This window comes from Prionailurus bengalensis, chromosome B3, assembly GCF_016509475.1.
Source record: "Prionailurus bengalensis isolate Pbe53 chromosome B3, Fcat_Pben_1.1_paternal_pri, whole genome shotgun sequence".
NCBI lineage: Eukaryota > Metazoa > Chordata > Mammalia > Carnivora > Felidae > Prionailurus > Prionailurus bengalensis.
In genome coordinates this window covers 73,061,331-73,082,130 of record NC_057355.1, presented here as the reverse complement: position 1 = coordinate 73,082,130, position 20,800 = coordinate 73,061,331, and the positions used below count along the sequence as shown (strand labels likewise).

Below are 20,800 nucleotides of genomic sequence, written 5' to 3'. Positions count from 1 at the left end.
ATTTGCTACTTGGGGGAAAGTCCTTAGAAATGCATGTAGGTGTTCAGATGACACTATCACCTTCAGTTCCCTCCTCCAGAAACCAGTGAGTGGAGGATGAGCCTGCAGGTAGAACAACAGTGGCTCAGCCTTAGTCTTCTTTCCTGCCCACGGTGTCAGATATTTACACAAATTACAGCTCTCCATTCAGGCGATCAAACTGTTGGACCATGGCTTTCACAGACCCAAACTACAGAGATCTAAGTGGCTGGACTTGCATTAGATACTTTCTCTTTACCCAGGAGAATGATCATGCAGCAAGGAGGCAGGGGAAGGAAATGAGCAAATTGGTTTCTTTCTCTCCCAGCTCTTTGACCACCTAATTGTTCCATACTGTACCCTTGGATACAGCCTCTGTTTTGTAAAATGAAGTGGACTAAAAAACCATTTCGAAGGGGCTCTTCCAGCTTTAAATTTGTTTCATACTATATAACACAGCAAATATTTATTGAGGACTGGCTGAAAGCAGTGTGGACTTGTGTGAGTGTGGGGTTAAATTGCATGCCTTGTGGAACCCCAAGATTATTTCCACAACCGTATGTGATCTCATAGGTCTGAGGTTTCTCCTAACCAACACTGGGACCTCTTCAGAAGCAGAGACACAGTCCCCAGGATGAGATCCTATCTGGGTTTTCATTTCTTCCATGAGATCAATAATGAATCAAAGGGAACTAAATCCATACAAAAATGGAATCAAATGGGACTTTATTCACTGAGTGTAAAGACCATCATAAGCAGTGAGATCCAGGTGGCTCCATGGGTAAGCACGGTGTTCTTCTGGAGACCTATTTCTTATATAAATCTATTACATATCATACATATATATCATATGAAGAAAAGAAAATCTCTGCAACTGAGAGAGGCTGGAGGAGGTGGATGAGCTTACTAACATGGAAAGCAAGAAGCACTTTTTTTTTTAATTTTTTTTTTTTTTTACATTTATTTTTGAGAAACAGAGTGAGACAAAGCGTGAACGGGGGAGGGGCAGAGAGAGTAGGAGACACAGAATCTGAAGCAAGCTCCAGGCTCTGAGCAAGTGGTCAGCACAGAGCCTGATGCGGGGCTCGAACCCACGAACTGTGAGATCATGACCTGAGCCGAAGTCGGACGCTCAACCGACTGAGCCACCCAGGCACCCCAAGAAGCACTTTTTAAAACAGCCTAACTACTTTCTGGATTCTGGCTTTCTCCTTGAAGATTTAGTATGGAGGTTCAAAATTTCCAGCCAGGGCTGCTTATATAATTTTTAAGATTGATTCAAAAGGAAAATTTGAGATCTTCATTCACACTTGATCTTAGCCAAAAGGCTGAGAAGCAATTGAGATCTTTATTCCAAAAGGAGGCTCATTAGGTAATGTTTCTAGTAGAACCATTTTTCTAAAATGCTTTAACTCTTCATTTCATGTCTCTGAATTTAATTTTTTAAAGGTTTTCATTTTTTTCAGCTATTTTAGGGTTCAATGAAAACTTAGGAAGCACGTACTGAGGTTTCTATTCCACCTTCTGCCCCCCCACACACACGGCCTCTCCCATTATCAACTTCCCCATGGCAGTGGTGTACCTTTCACAATGGATGAACCTATGTTGACACATTGTATCACCCAAAGTCCTCAGTTTACCAGGGGTTCACTCTTGGTGTTACACATTTTATGGTTTTGAACAAATGTACAATGGCATGTATCCACCACTGTAGTATCATAGTGAGTAGGTTCACTACACTAAATATTCTCTGTGCTCTGCTCATCCCTCCTGCTCCCCTCAACCCTTGGAAACCACAATCTTTTTTTTTTCAATATATGAAATTTATTGTCATATTGGTTTCCATACAACACCCAGTGCTCATCCCAAAAGGTGCCCTCCTCAGTACCCATCACCCACACTCCCCTCCCTCCCACCCCCCATCAACCCTCAGTTTGTTCTCAGTTTTTTTTTTTTTCAACATTTATTTATTTTTGGGACAGAGAGAGACAGAGCATGAACGGGGGAGGGGCAGAGAGAGAGGGAGACACAGAATCGGAAACAGGCTCCAGGCTCCGAGCCATCAGCCCAGAGCCCGACGCGGGGCTCGAACTCACGGGCCGCGAGATCGTGACCTGGCTGAAGTCGGACGCCCAACCGACTGCGCCACCCAGGCGCCCCTGTTCTCAGTTTTTAAGAGTCTCTTATGCTTTGGCTCTCTCCCACTCTAACCTCTTTTTTTTTTTTCCTTCCCCTTCCCCATGGGTTTCTGTTAAGTTTCTCAGGATCCACATAAGAGTGAAACCATATGGTATCTGTCTTTCTCTGTATGGCTTATTTCACTTAGCATCACACTCTCCAGTTCCATCCATGTTGCTACAAAGGGCCATATTTCGTTCTTTCTCATTGCCATGTAGTACTCCATTGTGTCTATAAACCACAATTTCTTTATCCATTCATCAGTTGATGGACATTTAGGCTCTTTCCATATTTTGGCTATTGTTGAGAGTGCTGCTATAAACATTGGGGTACAAGTGCCCCTATGCATCAGTACTCCTGTATCCCTTGGATAAATTCCTAGCAGTGCTATTGCTGGGTCATAGGGTAGGTCTATTTTTAATTTTCTGAGGAACCTCCACACTGTTTTCCAGAGTGGCTGCACCAATTTGCATTCCCACCAACAGCGCAAGAGGGTTCCCGTTTCTCCACATCCTCTCCAGCATCTATAGTCTCCTGATTTGTTCATTTTGGCCACTCTGACGGGCGTGAGGTGATATCTGAGTGTGGTTTTGATTTGTATTTCCCTGATGAGGAGCAACGTTGAGCATCTTTTCATGTGCCTGTTGGCCATCTGGATGTCTTCTTTAGAGAAGTGTCTATTCATGTTTTCTGCCCATTTCTTCACTGGGTTATTTGTTTTTCGGGTGTGGAGTTTGGTGAGCTCTTTATAGATTTTGGATACTAGCCCTTTGTCCAATATGTCATTTGCAAATATCTTTTCCCATTCCGTTGGTTGCCTTTTAGTTTTGTTGGTTGTTTCCTTTGCTGTGCAGAAGCTTTTTATCTTCATAAGGTCCCAGTAATTCATTTTTGCTTTTAATTCCCTTGCCTTTGGGGATGTGTCAAGTAAGAGATTGCTACGGCTGAGGTCAGAGAGGTCTTTTCCTGCTTTCTCCTCTAGGGTTTTGATGGTTTCCTGTCTCACATTCAGGTCCTTTATCCATTTTGAGTTTATTTTTGTGAATGGTGTGAGAAAGTGGTCTAGTTTCAACCTTCTGCATGTTGCTGTCCAGTTCTCCCAGCACCATTTGTTAAAGAGACTGTCTTTTTTCCATTGGATGTTCTTTCCTGCTTTGTCAAAGATGAGTTGGCCATACGTTTGTGGGTCTAGTTCTGGGGTTTCTATTCTATTCCATTGGTCTATGTGTCTGTTTTTGTGCCAATACCATGCTGTCTTGATGATGACAGCTTTGTAGTAGAGGCTAAAGTCTGGGATTGTGATGCCTCCTGCTTTGGTCTTCTTCCTCAAAATTACTTTGGCTATTCGGGGCCTTTTGTGGTTCCATATGAATTTTAGGATTGCTTATTCTAGTTTCGAGAAGAATGCTGGTGCAATTTTGATTGGGATTGCATTGAATGTGTAGATAGCTTTGGGTAGTATTGACATTTTGACAATATTTATTCTTCCAATCCATGAGCAGGGAATGTCTTTCCATTTCTTTATATCTTCTTCAATTACCTTCATAAGCTTTCTATAGTTTTCAGCATACAGATCTTTTACATCTTTGGTTAGATTTATTCCTAGGTATTTTATGCTTCTTGGTGCAGTTGTGAATGGGATCAGTTTCTTTATTTGTCTTTCTGTTGCTTCATTGTTACTGTATAAGAATGCAACTGATTTCTGTACATTGATTTTGTATCCTGCAACTTTGCTGAATTCATGTATCAGTTCTAGCAGACTTTTGGTGGAGTCTATCGGATTTTCCATGTATAATATCATGTCATCTGCAAAAAGCAAAAGCTTGACTTCATCTTTGCCAATTTTGATGCCTTTGATTTCCTTTTGTTGTCTGATTGCTGATGCGAGAACTTCCAACACTATGTTAAACAACAGCGGTGAGAGTGGGCATCCCTGTCGTGTTCCTGATCTCAGGGAAAAAGCTCTCAGTTTTTCCCCATTGAGGATGATGTTAGCTGGGAAACCACAATCTTTTTTACTGTCTCCACAGTTTTGCCTTTTCCAGAATGTCATGTAGTTGGAATCATAACATATGCAGCCTTTTCAGATTGGCTTCTTTCACTTACTAAAATGCATATAAGTTTCCCCTATCTCTTCATGGCTTGATAGCTCTGAATTATATTTTTATAATTTTTAGCACTGAACATATTCCATTGGTTGGATATACCACCATTTATCTACCCATTTGCCTATTCAAAGACGTGATGCTACTTCCAAATTTTGGCCATTATGGATGAAACTGCTATAAAACACCTGTATACAGGTTAGTGTGTGGACATAAGTTTTCAAACTCTTTGGTTAGATACTCAGGAAGGCCATTGCTGGGTCATATGGTAAGAGTATGTTTAGTTGTGTAAGAAACTGCCAAACTGTTTTATTGAAATGGCCATGTATACACTTCCATTTTGTAGTAATTTACCAACAAAATTTACTATACCCTTTTACAACATGTCAAAGCCGCAGGTAGTCCAAGGCGCGCACAGGCACAACAGGTGGTCCCGCCCACTGCCCAGCTCACACACAGCCTGCTGTGACAGAGAACCTGAGCCTGCATGTGTTCACACGCTGTGTCCTGCTGCCCGTGGACCTTCTCTGCTCGTGCATATGTTCCACCCTCTAACGGGACTTCACTTACAAAAACCAGTACAAAGATAAAATTATTTTAATTTCAAGACAGTGATGGCAGAGCATTAAAACAAGGCCAGGGCTCCTTCTGAGAGTCAAAGTGCTGTGGAATTGCACAGGTCACGTGCTCTAGAAGCTGGCTCTGCACCCAGTTTCTGGGAGTCTGCCCATTTATGTCCACCATAATTGTCAAGGTCCCGGTCCTTCCTAGCAACGCCCTTTCATCAACATAAAAAACAGTGCAAGCTGGAATTCAGTTTGTGTTTTAATTATTCCACATGCAAGTTTGAACTTTGAGTTTGGAGTCAGAAGTCTTTGTCTCTGCCTACAACAGAGAAGAGTTTTTTTCAGAGTAGTTCGGGAAGATTTATACTTCATTTCCCTAATGGTGAATGATGCTACAAAATCATGAGTAATACATTCACTCAAAACACAAGGAAAAGCAATGGATTTCAATGGAACAGAAGGAAAATTTCCATGAGCTCTTCCACCCAAGGTGCTATTTAGAAATGACAGTTGGGTACTTTTGTCAGTGATATATATAAACACATTGTAAAAACTGATCATTAGAATCCTTTTGTGATTCTGAAGACTCTTCTACATCAGGTAGCTAGCAGATAAGCTCTCATGTCACCTCAGATGCTCTAATTTAGGAATAATATGACCTCAACGAAGTCACTTTTGCTTTAAAATCCTCACCTTATTCGTGCATAAAATAAAAGTACTTATTACAGGGCATTATCTTACCAAAATAGAAAATAATTATAATAAGTTAAGTAGAGTGGTTAAACTTCAATAAAAATTGTTTTATTATATTTGTATTTCCAGGGTGTAAAAGCCGAATACAAACTTTAAAAAACATTACACATGTTCTGTATTATTTTCTTTGAAAAAAAAAACCATGTGCAGGTAACTGAAAAATTTAGTCATCTCTTAGTCATATGGTCATGGTTGATGACCATATATGTTTTCAAGCCTTTTCTCTCTGAGTAATTTACATATAATTTATATGCTAGCTGCCAGGAGATATGTTTCAACTGGGCATTGGATATCGGCATCTCCGTCAACTACTCCAGTGGTTCCATGGTAGAGCTTTTTACCTGGAAAGGGCTTTCTGGGAAGAAAAAGGGCAAGAAAAGCAAAAGTGAAATGACAGCCCTGATGGGTATACTTTTAGGAGGGAAAAAAGTACTGTAGCATAAGTATGAAAATGTGCAAAAACTCCTGTGTGGGCAAATAAGTGCCTGCCCCATGAAGAGCTGGGGCCACGAGCCCAGCTGCAGTTTGGGGACAGGCTGCAGAGCAGCAGGGAGCACTGTGCCTCCACAGCACACAGATAGGTGGCTGAGTCTTCCTGCTGGGAGGCCATGATATGCAGGCTGCTGTGCCGGTCCTTAGTGTTCACTGTGCAGTTCAACCTCCCATCCTGCTTCATCCCTGAAGTGATGTAAAACAGCCGGGTGGGGCTGCCGCCCCCGGGGTTCTGTCGGAACCACTGCACGCTGTTCACCGAGCTGGAAAAATTGCACCTCAGGGTAGAGCTGGCTCCCTCCTGGAGGCTCAGGGCTGCAGGTGTCTGCTCCACGTCCATCCCTCTCACCCCTGCTTGGAAAGACAAAACCAAACACAAAAGAAGTCACTGCAGAGCCACTGAGGCAGTTTTCAAACCCATAGAGTATTCCCGGGAACACCTGCTGAGGGTGTAGACCCTGCAGGAGTTCTGTGCCAGCTCCCCCTCCACTGCGGGCTGTGAACCTCCCCTGCCCCCATCTGGGACGCCCCCACTCACAGCAAACCTGCACCCACAGAAGCCCCAGCAGGGCTCCCCGCTGTCTCTTCATGACTCCTTGTCTGGTCGCTGACGTGCCTTCACCCCTACTCTGAAGAGTGTAGAGTCTTGGGTCAGAGAAGTTGTGTTGTCAACAGTCACCACGTCCCTCCAGAATCACTGAGCACCAATCACACCTGAACCCTGTCAGTCCCGGAACTGAAACTCCACCCACAGTGGCCCAAGAGACTGCAGAGCAATCTATCCAAAACTGTGCTTGCCAACAGAGCAGGGAGGTAGGGACGATATTTCCAATATGTGAAGTTATAAGAGGTTTTTTTTTCCCTGAAAATACTTTTTGTAAGAAATTTGTGGATTAGAGGAAAGTGGATAATATTTCTGTATAAGTCAGTGTCTCAATGGGTTACACAGAACCTTGAAAAATCACAGGGAAGAGTAACCCATCCCCCATATTGCATGGTTTGATAGACAATGTGAGAATTCAATTATATAAAAATACTAATAAAGGGAAATTATATGATAGCGTGTATTGTGGAAGTAAATATAATTTCTTGAAATCAAGAGAGTTCTAGAAACCACGATGGACAGTCACTATCTGCACAGAAAATGATTCCAAGCAGAATTTAGTTGGTGAATAATAAGATGTTTGTATGTCCACTCTGATTTAATATACACCTCTCTGCCTCTCTTGTGCAACCCGTGGACACCCTGCTCACCCACACAGCTGATTTTTGCTGGTCTACATGCTACTGGTCAAAGTAAATATTGTAGCCTCCCTTTTCTTCCATTTTTCTTCCTTATTTTTTTCTCTTCTCTTCATTCTCATTCCTTCCACTCTGAGCAGAGATAAATGAAAAGGTAGGCTGTCTGGGGTATTGAAATAATTCCTAGGTCAGTGGGTTTGTGTGATTTTATTGATAACCATAGAAAACAAGTAATAGGATGTTTTCCATTGAGCTTCCACAGTCGCAATGCCCAGAAATATTCTTATCCTGGTACTTGTGCTCAGAGAGTCATCCTCACAGGGTATTTATGGAGATATGGGTTCCACCTTTTTGAAGTTTATGTGGAATGGCAGAACTGGAAACCTGAGATGAATTTTAGGCAAACAATGTCCCCCCCCCCCCCCCCCCAACCTTTGCTATTTATAATTTGACTGGGTCACATGACTTCTGTTCTCTCTTCAACTGTTCAACTCTTGGACCATCACAAAGTCTTTGTTTCTTACAAAGCCTAGAGTGCCCCCTAGAGGACTGAAACAATCAGCAAAGACCACTTTATACCAAGCAACTCAGCAGAGAGAGCCCCCCAGCCCCATTCACTCCATGCTTCCTGATGAAGGAAATGCAGATGGTCAAAATAGAAGGTAACTGCTCAGATTGAATGGGGATTAAAAATGAACCAAATCCCACATGTAAAATGGAATTTCATGGAAATTGATATCAGAAAATATTTTGATAAATCTCAACCTGTGCTGTTTACTTGATTTCTTTAACTTAGTTCAGAATAAATCTACAGGGGCATCTGGATGGCTCAGTTGGTTAACTGCTGGGCTCTTGGTTTCAGCTCAGGTCATGATCTCATGGTTTGTGGGTTTGAGCCCCACCTCGGGCTCTGTGCTGACAGCACAGAGCCTGCTTGGGATTCTCTTTCTCCCTCTGTCTCTGCCACTCCCCTGTCCATGCACTCTCTTGCTCTCTCTCTCTAAAAATAAATAAATAAACTTTAAAAATTTTTTAAATAAACCCATAGAAGAGAGGGGCCAAGATGGCAGAGCAGCATGGAACTTCTCAGCTTTTCTTGTCCCTGAAATGTAGCTAGATCAGCACCAAACCATATTGCACACCTAGAAGATTGATCTGAGGATTAACACAACACTCTGCATAACTTGAGCCACAGAACTTGGCAAGTACACAGTACAGACAGGTAAACTTGGAGAGACAGAAGCCACAGAGGGTAGGGAACTGTTTTTGCAGAGAGAGGACAGAGAAAGTGGGGAGAGTACAGGAAAAGCACTCCCCCTGAAGCAGCTGGAGAGAAAGAAAAAGAGTGGAAACACCCAAAGTGACTGAATAAGAAAGGAAGAAAGGAGAAAGGAGATGGTTTCAATACCAATAGGACTCTATAAACAGGGGAGAGCAGTGTCAGAAAGTCCATAGCTCAATACCTGGTGGTACTCTGGTGGGAAAAGCGAATCCCCTGGAGCAGGCAGCAAGGTCCGAGGGATCCATTGGCCACACAGGGAGTAGAAGTTCCCCTGCTTGGAGGACATTTGGTAGAGCCTATAGGACCTCCCCACAGGCAAAGGTCCCATCGGACACCAGAGAACAGCCATGTTTGCTGATATTGGAACCAAAGTGCCAGGTTGTGGTGAAACCTGGCACCGGCTGTGTGTTGTGCTTTCCCATAATCTCTGAACCTCTACTCCTGTGTGATCACATGAACTTTTTTCTGGGGCAAACATGCACCCAGCCACAATCTCTGAACCTCTGCAACAGTGCAACCACACAAACATTCCCAAGGCAAAGCCAGCAACCAGCCATTGCTCCTGGAAACCCTCCCCCAGAGGGTCAGAGCAGGCCCAAGCTGCAGGGCTCTCAGAAATGAGGGGAATGTAAACACAGCCCCATATGAGATATAATTCAGGAGAGAGGTGCAACCTGGCAGACTGCTGGCTTGGACATGAACAGTGTAGAAGAAGGGAGTGGATGGAAGGCAGAGACAAAGGAAGGGTACTTGATTGATGGTCGGTGAGAGCAGAGTTCCAGTGCCATAGACTGGAAGATGGGTGACACCATTTCCACCTCTCCCACGCATGTGCATATATGCGCATGCGAGCCACAGCAATCCACCCCAGTAAGCTAAGCACCACCACCTAGTGGAGAACCCAGCCATTACGTTAACCCCATCCAACCACACCAACCAAGCTCAAGCCCTAGAGAACCACCACAAATCTATCCACAGGCTTAGTGTATGGACTATAAAGTGCTTCATAGTTAGACTTCTAGGGAAACTGGATGTTATTCGGATTTCATTCTGTTCATTGGTCCATCTATTTGGGGTTTTTTGTTTTGTTTTTGCTTTTGTTTTTTTGCTTTTTCTTGGATACAGAAAGAGAAAGAATTTATTCTTATTTTCTGCTTTTTAAAGCAATTTGTATAACTTTTTTATTATATTTTTTAATTTTTTTGTATATATATATATATATACACACACACACACACACACACACATACATATACCACACACATATACAATGGAATACTACTTGGCAATGAGAAAGAATGAAATTATGCCATTTGCAGCAATGTGGATGGAAATGGAAGGTATTATGCTGAATGAAATAAATCAGTCAGAGAAAGACACATATCATATGTTTTCACTCATATGTGGATCTTGAGAAACTTAACAGAAGACCTTGGGGGGAGGGAAGGGGAAAAAATATTTACAAACAGAGAGGGAGGGAGGCAAACCATAAAAGACTCTTAAATACAGAGAACAAACAGGGTTGATGGGGGTTTGGGGGAGATGGGAAAATGGGTGATGGGGACTGAGGAGGGCACCTATTGGGATGAGCACTGGGTGTTATATATAAGCAATGAACCATGAGAATCTACCCCCCAAAACAAGAGCACACTTTACACACTATATGTTAGCCAATTTGACAACAAAATATATTTTAAAAATTTGTTTAACTTTTTTACTATGTTTTTTATTTTGTAAATTTTTTATTCTATTTTGCTTTCTTCATTTCATTTTATTGTATTGTACACATCTTTAAATTTTTTTAATTTTTCTTATTTTTTCTTTTTTTTTTCCTTTTTTCTCCATTATATCAAGCTTCTTTCAACAGCCAGACCAAAACATACCTAGGATCTAGTTTCCTTTTGTTTGATTTTTTGTGTTGTTTTTAATTTTTTAATTTTAATTTTTATTTTATTAATTCTTTGTCTTTCTCCAAAATGACAAAATGAAGGAATTCACTCCAAAAGAAAGAACAGAAAGAAATGACAACCAGTGACTTAATAAACACAGATATCACCAAGATGTCTGAACTAGAATTTAGAATCATGATAATAAGAATACTAGCTGGGGTTGAAAAAAGCATAGAATCCCTTTCTGCAGAGATGAAAGGAGTACAATCTAGTGAAGACAAAATTAAAAATGCTATAACGGAGATGCAATTTCAAATGGATGACACCATGGCAAAGAAGGATAAGGCAGGGCAGCAAATCTGCAATACGGAAGACAAAATTATGGAGAATAAATGAAGCAAAAAAAAAAAAAGAGGGAAACTAAGGCAAAAAAGCATGATATATAAGAATTAGAGAACTCAGTGACTCATTACAAAGTAATAACATCCGAATTATAGGAGATCCAGAAGATGAAGAGAGAGAAAAAGGGGTAGAAGGGTTTTGTGAGCAAATCATAGCAGAAAACTTTCCTAACCTAGGGAAAGACACAGGCACCAAAATCCAGGAAGCACAGAGAAATCCCAGTAGATTCAACAAAACTGACCACCAATAAGGCATATCATGGTCAAATTCACAAAATACAAAGACAAAGAAAGAATTATGAAAGCAGCAAGGGAAAAAAAAGTCCTTAACATACAAGGGAAGACAGATCAGGTTCACAGCAGACCTATCCACAGAGACTTGGCAGGCCAGAAACGAGTGGCAGGATATAGTCAATGTGTTGAATCAGAAAAATATGCAGCCAAGGATTCTTTTTTTTTTCTTTTTTAATTTTAATGTTTATTTTTGAGAGAGAAAGAATGTGAGTGGGCAAGGGGCAGAGAGAGAGGGAGACACAGAATCTGAAGCAGTCTCCAAGTTTGAGCTGTCAGCACAGAGCCTTACACAGGGCTCAAACTCATGAACCGTGAGATCATGACCTAAGCCAAAGTCAGGCACTTAACCAACTGAGCCACTAATGTGTCCCTACAGCCAAGAATTCTTTATCCAGCAAGGCAGTCATTCAAAATAGGAGAGACAAACAGTTTCCCAGACAAACAAAAATTAAAGGAGTTTGTGACCACTAAACCAGCCCTGCAAGAAATTTTGAGGGGGACTCTCTGAGGGGAGAAAACATGAAAAATAAATAAATAAATACCAAAAACAACAAAGACTATAAAGGAATAGAGAACACCACCAGAAACTCCAACTCTACAGGCAACACAGTGGCAATAAATTCATATCGTTTAGTACTCACTCTAAATGTCAATGGACTAAACGCCCCAATCAGAAGACATAGGATAATATAATGGATAAGAAAACAAGATCCATCTATATGCTGTTTACAAGAGACCCATTTTAGACCCAAAGATACCTTCAGATTGGAAGTAAGGGGATGGAGAACCATCTATCATGCTAATGGTCACCAAAAGGAAGCCAGAGTAGTCATACTTACATCAGACGCCCTAGATATTAAAATAAGGACTGTAACAGATGAAGAAGGGTATTATATCACAATTAAGGGGTCTATCCACCAAGAAGATCTAACAATTGTAAACATATGCCCCTAATGTGTAACACCCAAATATATAAATCAATCACAAACATAAAGAAACTCATTGATAATAATAATACCATAATAGTAGGGACTTCAACATCCCACTTAGAGCAATGGACAGATCATCTAAGCAGAAAATCAACAAGGAAACAATGGCTTTGAATGACATACTAGACCAGATGGACCTAACAGACATATTCAGTACATTTCACCCTAAAGCAACAGAATACACATTCTTCTCAATTGCACAAGGAACATTCTCCAGAATAGACCACATGCTGGGACACAAATTAGCCCTCAACAAGTACAAAAAAGATCAAGATCATACCGTGCATATTTTCAGAGCACAATGCTATGAAACTCATAATCAACAACTAGAAAAAAATTTGGAAAGACAACAAATACTTGGAGATGAAAGAACATCCTACTAAAGAATGAACAGGTTAACCAAGAAGTTAAAGAGGAAATTAAAAAGCACATGGAACCTAATGAAAATGATAATACCACAGGGGAGCCTGGTTGGCTCAGTTGGTTAAGTGTCTGACTTTGGCTCAGGTCATGATCTCACAGCTTGAGATCACAGCTTGTGACTTTGAGCCCCATCAGGCTCTGTTCTGACAGCTCAGAGCCTGGAACCTGCTTCAGATTCTGTGTCTCCCTTTCTCTCAGCCCCTCTCTCTGCTCAAGCTTGCTCTCTCTCTCTCTCTCTCTCTCTCTCTCTCTCTCTCTCCCTCAAAAATAAATAAACATTAAAAAATTTTTTAAATAAATAAAAAAAGAAAATGATAAGACCACAGCCACAAACCTCTGGGATACAGCAAAGGCAGTTATAAGAGGGACATATATAGTAATCCAGGCCTTTCTAAAGAAGGAAGAAAGGTCTCAGAAACACAACCTAACCTTACATCTTAAAGAGTTGGAAAAAGAACAGCAAATAAACCCCAAACCAGCAGAAGATGGGAAATAATAAAGATTAGAGCAGATATCAATGATATCAAAATTACAAAAAACAGTAGGACAGATCCAGGAGTTTGTTCTTTGAAAGAATTAACAAAATTTATAAACCTATAGCCAGTTTATTTGAAAAGAAAAAAGAAAGGACCCAAATAAATAAAATCAAGAATGAAAGAGGAGAGATCACAACCAATGCCACAGAAATACAAACAATAATAAGAGAATATTATGAGCAATTATATGCCAATAAAATGGGCAATCTGGAAGAAATGGATGAATTCCTAGAAACATATAAACTACCAAAACTGAAACAGGAAGAAATAGAGAATTTGAACAGACCCATAACCAATAAAGACATTGAATTAGTAATCAAAAATATCCCCCCCCCAAAAAAAAAAACAAGAGTCCAGGGCCAGATGGCTTTCCAAGGGAATTCTACCAAACATTTGAGGAAGAGTTAACACCTATTATTTAAACTGCTCCAAAAAATGGAAATGGAAGAAGAACTTCCAAACTCTTTCTATGAAGCCAGCATTATCTTGATTCCAAAACCAGAGACCCCACTAAAAAGAGAACTATAGAACAATTTCCCTGATGAACATGGATGCAAAAATTCTCAACAAGATACTAGCCATCCATATCCAACAACACATTAAAAGAATTATTCACGACAATCAAGTGGGGTTTATACCTGGGATGCAGGGCTGGTTCAATATCCGCAAACAATTAACGTGATTCATCACATCAGTAAAAGAAAGGACAAGAACCACATGATCCTCTCAATAGATGCAGAGAGCATTTGACAAAATAGAGTATCTTTCTTGATCAAAAACCCTCAAGAAAGTAGGGATAGAAGGATCGTACCTCAAGATCATAAAAGCCATATACAAAAGACCCACCACTAATATCATCTTCAATGGGGACAAACTGAGAACCTTTCCCCCTAAGGTCAGGAACATGACAGGGATGTCCACTCTAACCACTATTATTCAACATAGTATTGGAAATCCTAACCTCAGCAATCAGACGAAACAGAGAAAGAAAGGGCATCCAAATCAGCCAGGAGGAAGTCAAACATTCACTCTTCTCAGATGACATGATACTCTATCTGGAAAACCCAAAAGATTTCACTAAAAAAGTGCTAGAACTGATCGATGAATTCAACAAAGTTACAGGATATAAAATCAATGCACAGAAATCAGTTGCATTCTCCTATACACCAATAATGAAGCAGCAGGAAGAGAAATCAAGGAATTGATCCTGTTTACAACTGCATCAAAAACCATAAAAAAAAAAACAACAGGAATAAACTTAACCAAAGTTGTGAAAAATCTGTACACTGAAAACAATAGAAAGCTGATGAAAGAAATTGAAGAAGACACAAAAAAGTGGGAAAAAAAATCCATGCGCATGGACTGGAAGAAGAAATATTGTTAAAATGTCGATACCACCCAAAGCAATCTACATATTCAATGGAATCCCTATCACAATAACACCAGCGTCTTTCACAGAGCTAGAACAAATGATGCTAAAATTTGTGTGGAACCAGTAAAGACCTCAAATAGCCAAAGCAATCCTGAAAAAGAAAACCAAAGCTGGATGCATCACAATTCTGGAAGATGGTAGAAACATCAGTGGTTGTCAGGATTAGAAGGGGGACGGGAAGAATTTTTGTAAGTATAAGAAAGCTGAGCTGATAAGCAAAAATAAAAAACTTTAATAATACACAGGATTTGGATTGGGTGTATTTGGGTGGGAATTTTTCATATGCTCTTTTCCTCAGAAATCAACTTCCAATTTTCTGCTGGTTTAGAAAGTGATCATTGCTTGTTATAAAGGGCCGTGGAGTGCATGGCTATTCTATTACCTAGGAATTTTCTCACTCCATCCACTTATTTACCTTCCCTACGTGCCAATAACTTCAATACACGTATACATACACATGCGTGTGTATGCAAACACACACATATACCAACGTAGGCAACATCCTCCTCCTCCGTTATTCAAAATATTCAAAAATATGTGGGGTCTTTTCCCTCAGCCTTTCCAGAGGGCACAGCACACACAGGTATTTCTACACCAGATGTCGTTTTCTTCTTTATCGAATCTTTCATGAAAGTTTGCATTTCTCCATATACTGCTCATTCTCTAAAATTTGTTGGCATCACTGTCTGCTGATAGCTTCTTTTCTGTTTCTATTTGGGTTTGTGGGTTTCTGCTCTGTAGGATATTTTTCCTATCATTTGAATAGAGTTTTAGAGAAATCAAGAGATAACTTTGTATTTTTTATCTACCATTGTTTTTTCTAACGATTATATTTTTAGGTAATCTCTACATCCAACATAGGGCTTGAACTGATAACCCCAAGATCAAGAGTCACATGCTCTACCACCTGCACCAACCACGCACCCTTAGTCTACCATGTTTATCCAAATGTCTGAGAAAAATACTTAGTATATAACCTTTTGAATTACTTAAAGTATCTTTTAGCATACATTGATATTTATAGAAGTTGAAAATATAGTAAAACCTTGGATTGCAAACACCTTGTTCTGCAGGTGTTTGGAAGATGAGCAAACATTTCTAATAAATTTTAACTTGATAAATGAGTGATGTCTTGCAATATGACTAGTACCTGATGCTGAACATCACATGATCACAATTGAGCCAATGGTTCTCTCTCTCTTTCGCTGTGGAATTGTGGGTGATGGTCTCCCATGCTCAGATGCTCAGCCTCAGGCTGTGGTGTTTGGCAGAAATCAGTGATTTTTCAGAATGTTGGAAGGTGCCCACAACTGGCACTTGGATTTTTTTTTGTCATTTCAAAGCACCTATGGACAGTGTATGGACACTCTTGCTTTTCCATACAAGAGTGAGCTTAGGAATGCTGTGCTTCACTCTAGGTCAGGCTGCCTGCAGATATAGACCCTTTCCTCTGCTTCCTTATTGCCAGTTACATTAAATACAGTATGTGACAAGAGTTTATTAACACTGTACTGTAGTCAACATCCATGCGAGTGTATACAGTAGCCCCCATGCAGAAAAAGGTTGAAAGGAAAGGTGGTAAGAAGAAGGAGATGATTACAGTGGAAGTTGAGAAAGAAGTCATGGAGAAGTACCAATAAGGTATGCGAGTGGCCAAAATTCCAAGGTTTTATGAGAAGTCTACATCTGCATCTCCTCTATAGAGGAGGAGGAGGAGGAAAAGGTGGAGGAATCCCTCACTTCAAATGACATTAGGGAGATGTGTAAAATGTGGAAATAGTGCAAAATTTTGTAGACAATCACCACCTGAATAACGCTGTAGCAGTGCGAGCAATGAATCCTTTTAACAACAATGCAATGTCACATTTCTGCGAAATCCTCAAAAGGAGGCAAAAGCAAGTGTCATTGGATAGGTTCCTTGTTAAAGTTGCAAGAAAAAAAGATTCCATTGAGCCAATAGATAGCAATGATTCCATTAGTGATAGTGAAAGTCATCCTTCATACTAACCTTCCTCTCTCTTATCTCCCTCACACCGGTCACAAAGGTTTTCAAAGGGAAGTGCAAGGTTAATCTGTTTATTTTTCCTTATGATTAGTATGTTCTTTTTATTTTGTATTACAGTACTGTAATCATTTTTAAATAAATATTTTTGGGTTGTAGAATGAATCATCTAAGTTTCCATGATTTCTTATGGGGAAATTTCCTTTCATATACAAGTGCTTTAGATTACAAGCATGTTTCCAGAGCAAGCTATGCTCGCAAACCAAGGTTTTACTGTAAAATTTACATTTTAACCAATTAAATAAAAAAATAATTTTTTTAAAATTTTTTAATGTTTATTTATTTTTGAGAGACAGAGACAGCGTGAGCAGGGGAGGGGCAGAGAAACAGGTGGACACAGAATCTCAAGCAGGCTCCAGGCTCCGAACTGTCAGCACAGAGCCTGACACGGGGCTCGAATTCACAAACCACGAGATCATGACCTGAGCTGAAGCCAGATGCTTAACTGACTAAGCCACCCAGCTGCCCCATAAAAAATTAATTTAAATCACGAATATATAACTAATATATAAGGAAATGTATTAATATTCTGATCATGGCTCACTCATAAAATCAGCTGATAAGGAGAGAATATTTAAAGAAGATTGTAATATTTGCAAAGTCTGGCAGTATATTTGCAGGGCAATTCAGAGTTTGCTTTTTCTAATGTCATTTTCACTATTTCTCCTCATCCCATATCATTTCCAAAACCCATGATTTTTCTCCCTCTGGGAGAGACATCGGAGAAATCTATAGGATTTTCTGCCAGTATGACCTATGTATCTATATTGTTATAAAAAGTCAGTCCAAGAGCATTTAATCTCACCATATTTCCTGAGCACTGAAAACCATCTCACTCGAGTTCTTACTGTTCCAAAGCCAACTGATCTACTTAACTGGCCTGGACATGAGTCATTTCCTCAATTATGTGTCTGCCCTCTCCCTTCATTTTGAACATCAGCCTGTGTCTACAATCTGATTTACTAGAAAAGAAACTAGGCCACAGGTCCCTTGCCTCTCTTTTCATTGTCACTTACATATGTTCCCCTCCTTTCTTCCCTCCCCTTCTTTCTTTATTCAAACCTGGTTTGGGGCTGCAGCTCTCCCATCACCTCTCCTGCCCATCCTCTGTCAGGAAGACATGGGACGGACACCACCTTCTTGGGCACACCCTGGCTCTCTCATTGTGTCATTGGACACAGCAATACCCACCAGGGGGGCCTCAGCAACTTGTGGGGCTGGACTTTCACAGCAAGATGAGCAAGATACCACTTCAATGTTATGTGGTTTCACCTTGAAATTACTTAGGTCCTGACTGAGGAACTACTGGAATTTCTCATTGCACTAATGAACAGCTGGGTTTGGGGAATGTTCCTTCTGGTTCCCATGCTCTAGCCATTTGTATGACTTTTGTATCAAGCAGACACTGAGGGGCAAACCACCATACACTGTGCTGGAACCAGAGAGGATCAGTCAGAGATGCTCAGCATCCCAGGCCCTGTTCTGCTCAGAGTTTGTGTTCAGCTCCCCCTGCAGTCCCTGTCACTGTGTCACTCACAGCACAGTAGTACACAGCTGAATCTGACGCTTGCACTAATGATTTCACCAAGTGGAAGGTTTTGGATTTTCCGTCGTAGGTGGCTTCAAAACCTTTGTGACTTCCCTTCTCCGTGTCCCTCAAGGCTTTCAGGAGGAGCTGTGGACCTTCTCCAGGATACTGGACATACCAGAAAAGAGTGGGGTACCCTGTCGCTGAATAAGTACAGTTTATAGTCAGGGACTCCCCTTCGGAGAGGGTCACTGGGCCTTCCATCTGGGTCACTGAGTCTCCATGGGTTCGTCCTGGGGAAAAAGAAAAGAGACCTGTGTTACCTTGGGCAAAAATCTGGATAAAATTATAGTTATAGGTTTTGCTGTCACAATAGATGAAACAATCCAAATACTAAGAGGCATTTTACTTACCAAGCATCAAGAGTACCACAGTCACGAAGCCTGGAGAAGAGTTCATCTCTAGAGTGTCACGTAGCTAATGTGCTTCATTCGTAGCAGGAAGAAGCATTGGAGAGACAGAGCAATGATCAGTGGAAGCCCACATTTCTCAGGAAAGGTGTTTGTGTTAGGAAGCTGCACCCCCTGCTGGACGGGGGCTGAAACAGGATGCATGGTGCCCATGGTCCTCCCAGAGTCAGCAAGATGTCTTTGTCCCTGACTTTATGAGGCACATGGCAGTCTTCAGGTGGGCCCACATATCCACTGTGGGCCAGCCTATAATCCACTGACCCCCAGAAAAGGGTTGAGGTTGAATATATAGAAAGTTATAAGAAGTCAACTCATTACTGAGTGCTTCTGTGTTTTTCAGCATTGTAACCCAATATTTAGAATACCCACTGTCCTTTTTTAAGCACTCACTAAATAATCTTAAACAAAACTTATAAACAAATAGCTTTTAATTGAAATACAGTATTTCTTGGTCCTAAAATAATATGAATTGTAAGGAATACAATCTTCTTAATAAAAGCTTTCCAGTAGAAAAGTCATACTATTTTATAGTCAAATATTTCAGTCGTCAAGTATTCCTCATTTTCAAAATCATTAAAAAGTAAAAAAGTGTGAATTCTAGACAGAAGAAACATCATAAATTAAGTTGTCGAATTCCTATTGAATGATCTGAGATTCTTACCTCATTCTCTCACTGTTTTGTTGACTCTTATATATATAAGGTGACTGTTACGTGAATTAGGCAACAATTATTAATCCTATACTATTAACAAGTTTTAGCCTCAAAGGTGCTTTCTATTAGAGTTTGCTGCCAAGCTTTAATCAAATAATTTTTCCTCATAAGGTAAGGAATCAGGATTATCAGGATAAGTTTTGGAGAGGCACACATCTTCTGTAGCCCTGTAAATGTTTATCTCCAGACACATAGATGAAAGTTTAGCTCAGGCTGTTTGCTGGGGCCACTCCACAGATTCACATCAAGCAGCTTCCCAGAGCAACATGGGAATGGTGTCCCAGATGCAGAGGGAAGTAAGAAACTCGGGCCTGGATAACTTTTGTGTTCACACATCCCTTCGCTTCTCCTCCACCTTGCAAATCACATTGTCAAAACCTGCCTTAAAACTATGCTGGAAGGAATTTGGGACAAACAGCATGAAACTTCTATTTAAATATACAGGGAGAATTCCAGATAGGTGTGGATGGTGCTGGCTTGAAAATAAAGAGGAAGTCATTATCTATAACTCTTTCAAAAAAAACAACTCAAACACATTTTAGCTGATTTTTGAATCACATGTTTCCAAATTTCTTTAGCCAGTTCTTCTAGCTGAATCTAATGGCAAAACGGCAAATTCTTTACGGTGCTCTTGTAGTCATCAATAAACAATTTCTTTCTTTTTTTTAATGTTTATTTTTGACAGAGGGAGAGAGAGAGTATGTGCATGTGTGTGAGAGAGAGAGAAAGAGAGAGAGAGAGAGAGAGGGGAGGGGCAGTGAGAGAGGGAGTTGGAGGACCTGAAGCGGGTTCTCTGCTTACAGCAGAGAGCCTGATGTGGGGCTCAACACACGAATCATGAGATCATGACCTGAGCCCAAGTCAGATGCTTCTGACTGAGCCACTCAGGTGCCCCTCAATGAACAATTTCAATACAAATTTTCAGGGATCAGGATGTTTTTGATGCATCATCTTTCTTACCTAGGGAGGTATTTTCTTAGAGTCAGGTTTTCCCTCTAACCCTACATCTGAGCTGCCACAGCCCTAGCCACTTCCTGTATGGGATGGCAACTCCCTGCCTTGGGCCCTACAGCAGAGGGATGTATCAACAAAGAGCCCTGGGGTTTGGGTACCTCCCTCCAAAACGCTTCTCACTGTAGGCTCTGCCAGTGCAGAGAAATACACTGGGGAGTCCTCTAACTATGAAGCTGAGATGGCAAGATGGATGGATTTTCTCATCTTCTGGAAATTGAATGAGTAGCAACCTTCTGTGACATTTTGTTCATTCTAAGAATCCTGAAGAATAAGGGAAATCATCTCCCCACTGCTGGGCTGCTTGTATCACAACAGACCATAACTTAGATCACTGGGGTCATATGTGCATTCCAGGATGACAGCCCCCTTGTCCTGCAAACATTGCTGGTGGGGCTTGAGTTCCCTTCGGGGCAA

The 20,800-nt window shown here is 40.8% G+C and overlaps 1 pseudogene and 2 gene segments (V, D, J or C); all 3 read right to left on the bottom strand.

Annotated features, from left to right (window-relative positions):
* The window catches only part of LOC122468860, a 39,091-nt gene extending 20,341 nt beyond the window's left edge, over positions 1-18,750 (bottom strand). The window contains 1 exon segment of the V gene segment in view: positions 18,604-18,750. Within this exon segment, the coding sequence occupies positions 18,604-18,649 (46 nt within the window).
* Positions 1,220-1,358, bottom strand: LOC122469918 (annotated as a pseudogene).
* Positions 5,768-6,847, bottom strand: LOC122468848. The segment is given in 2 exon segments: positions 5,768-6,463; positions 6,651-6,847. Coding segments are annotated over 2 exon segments (558 nt in total).
* Positions 18,751-20,800: the final 2,050 nt, after the last annotated feature.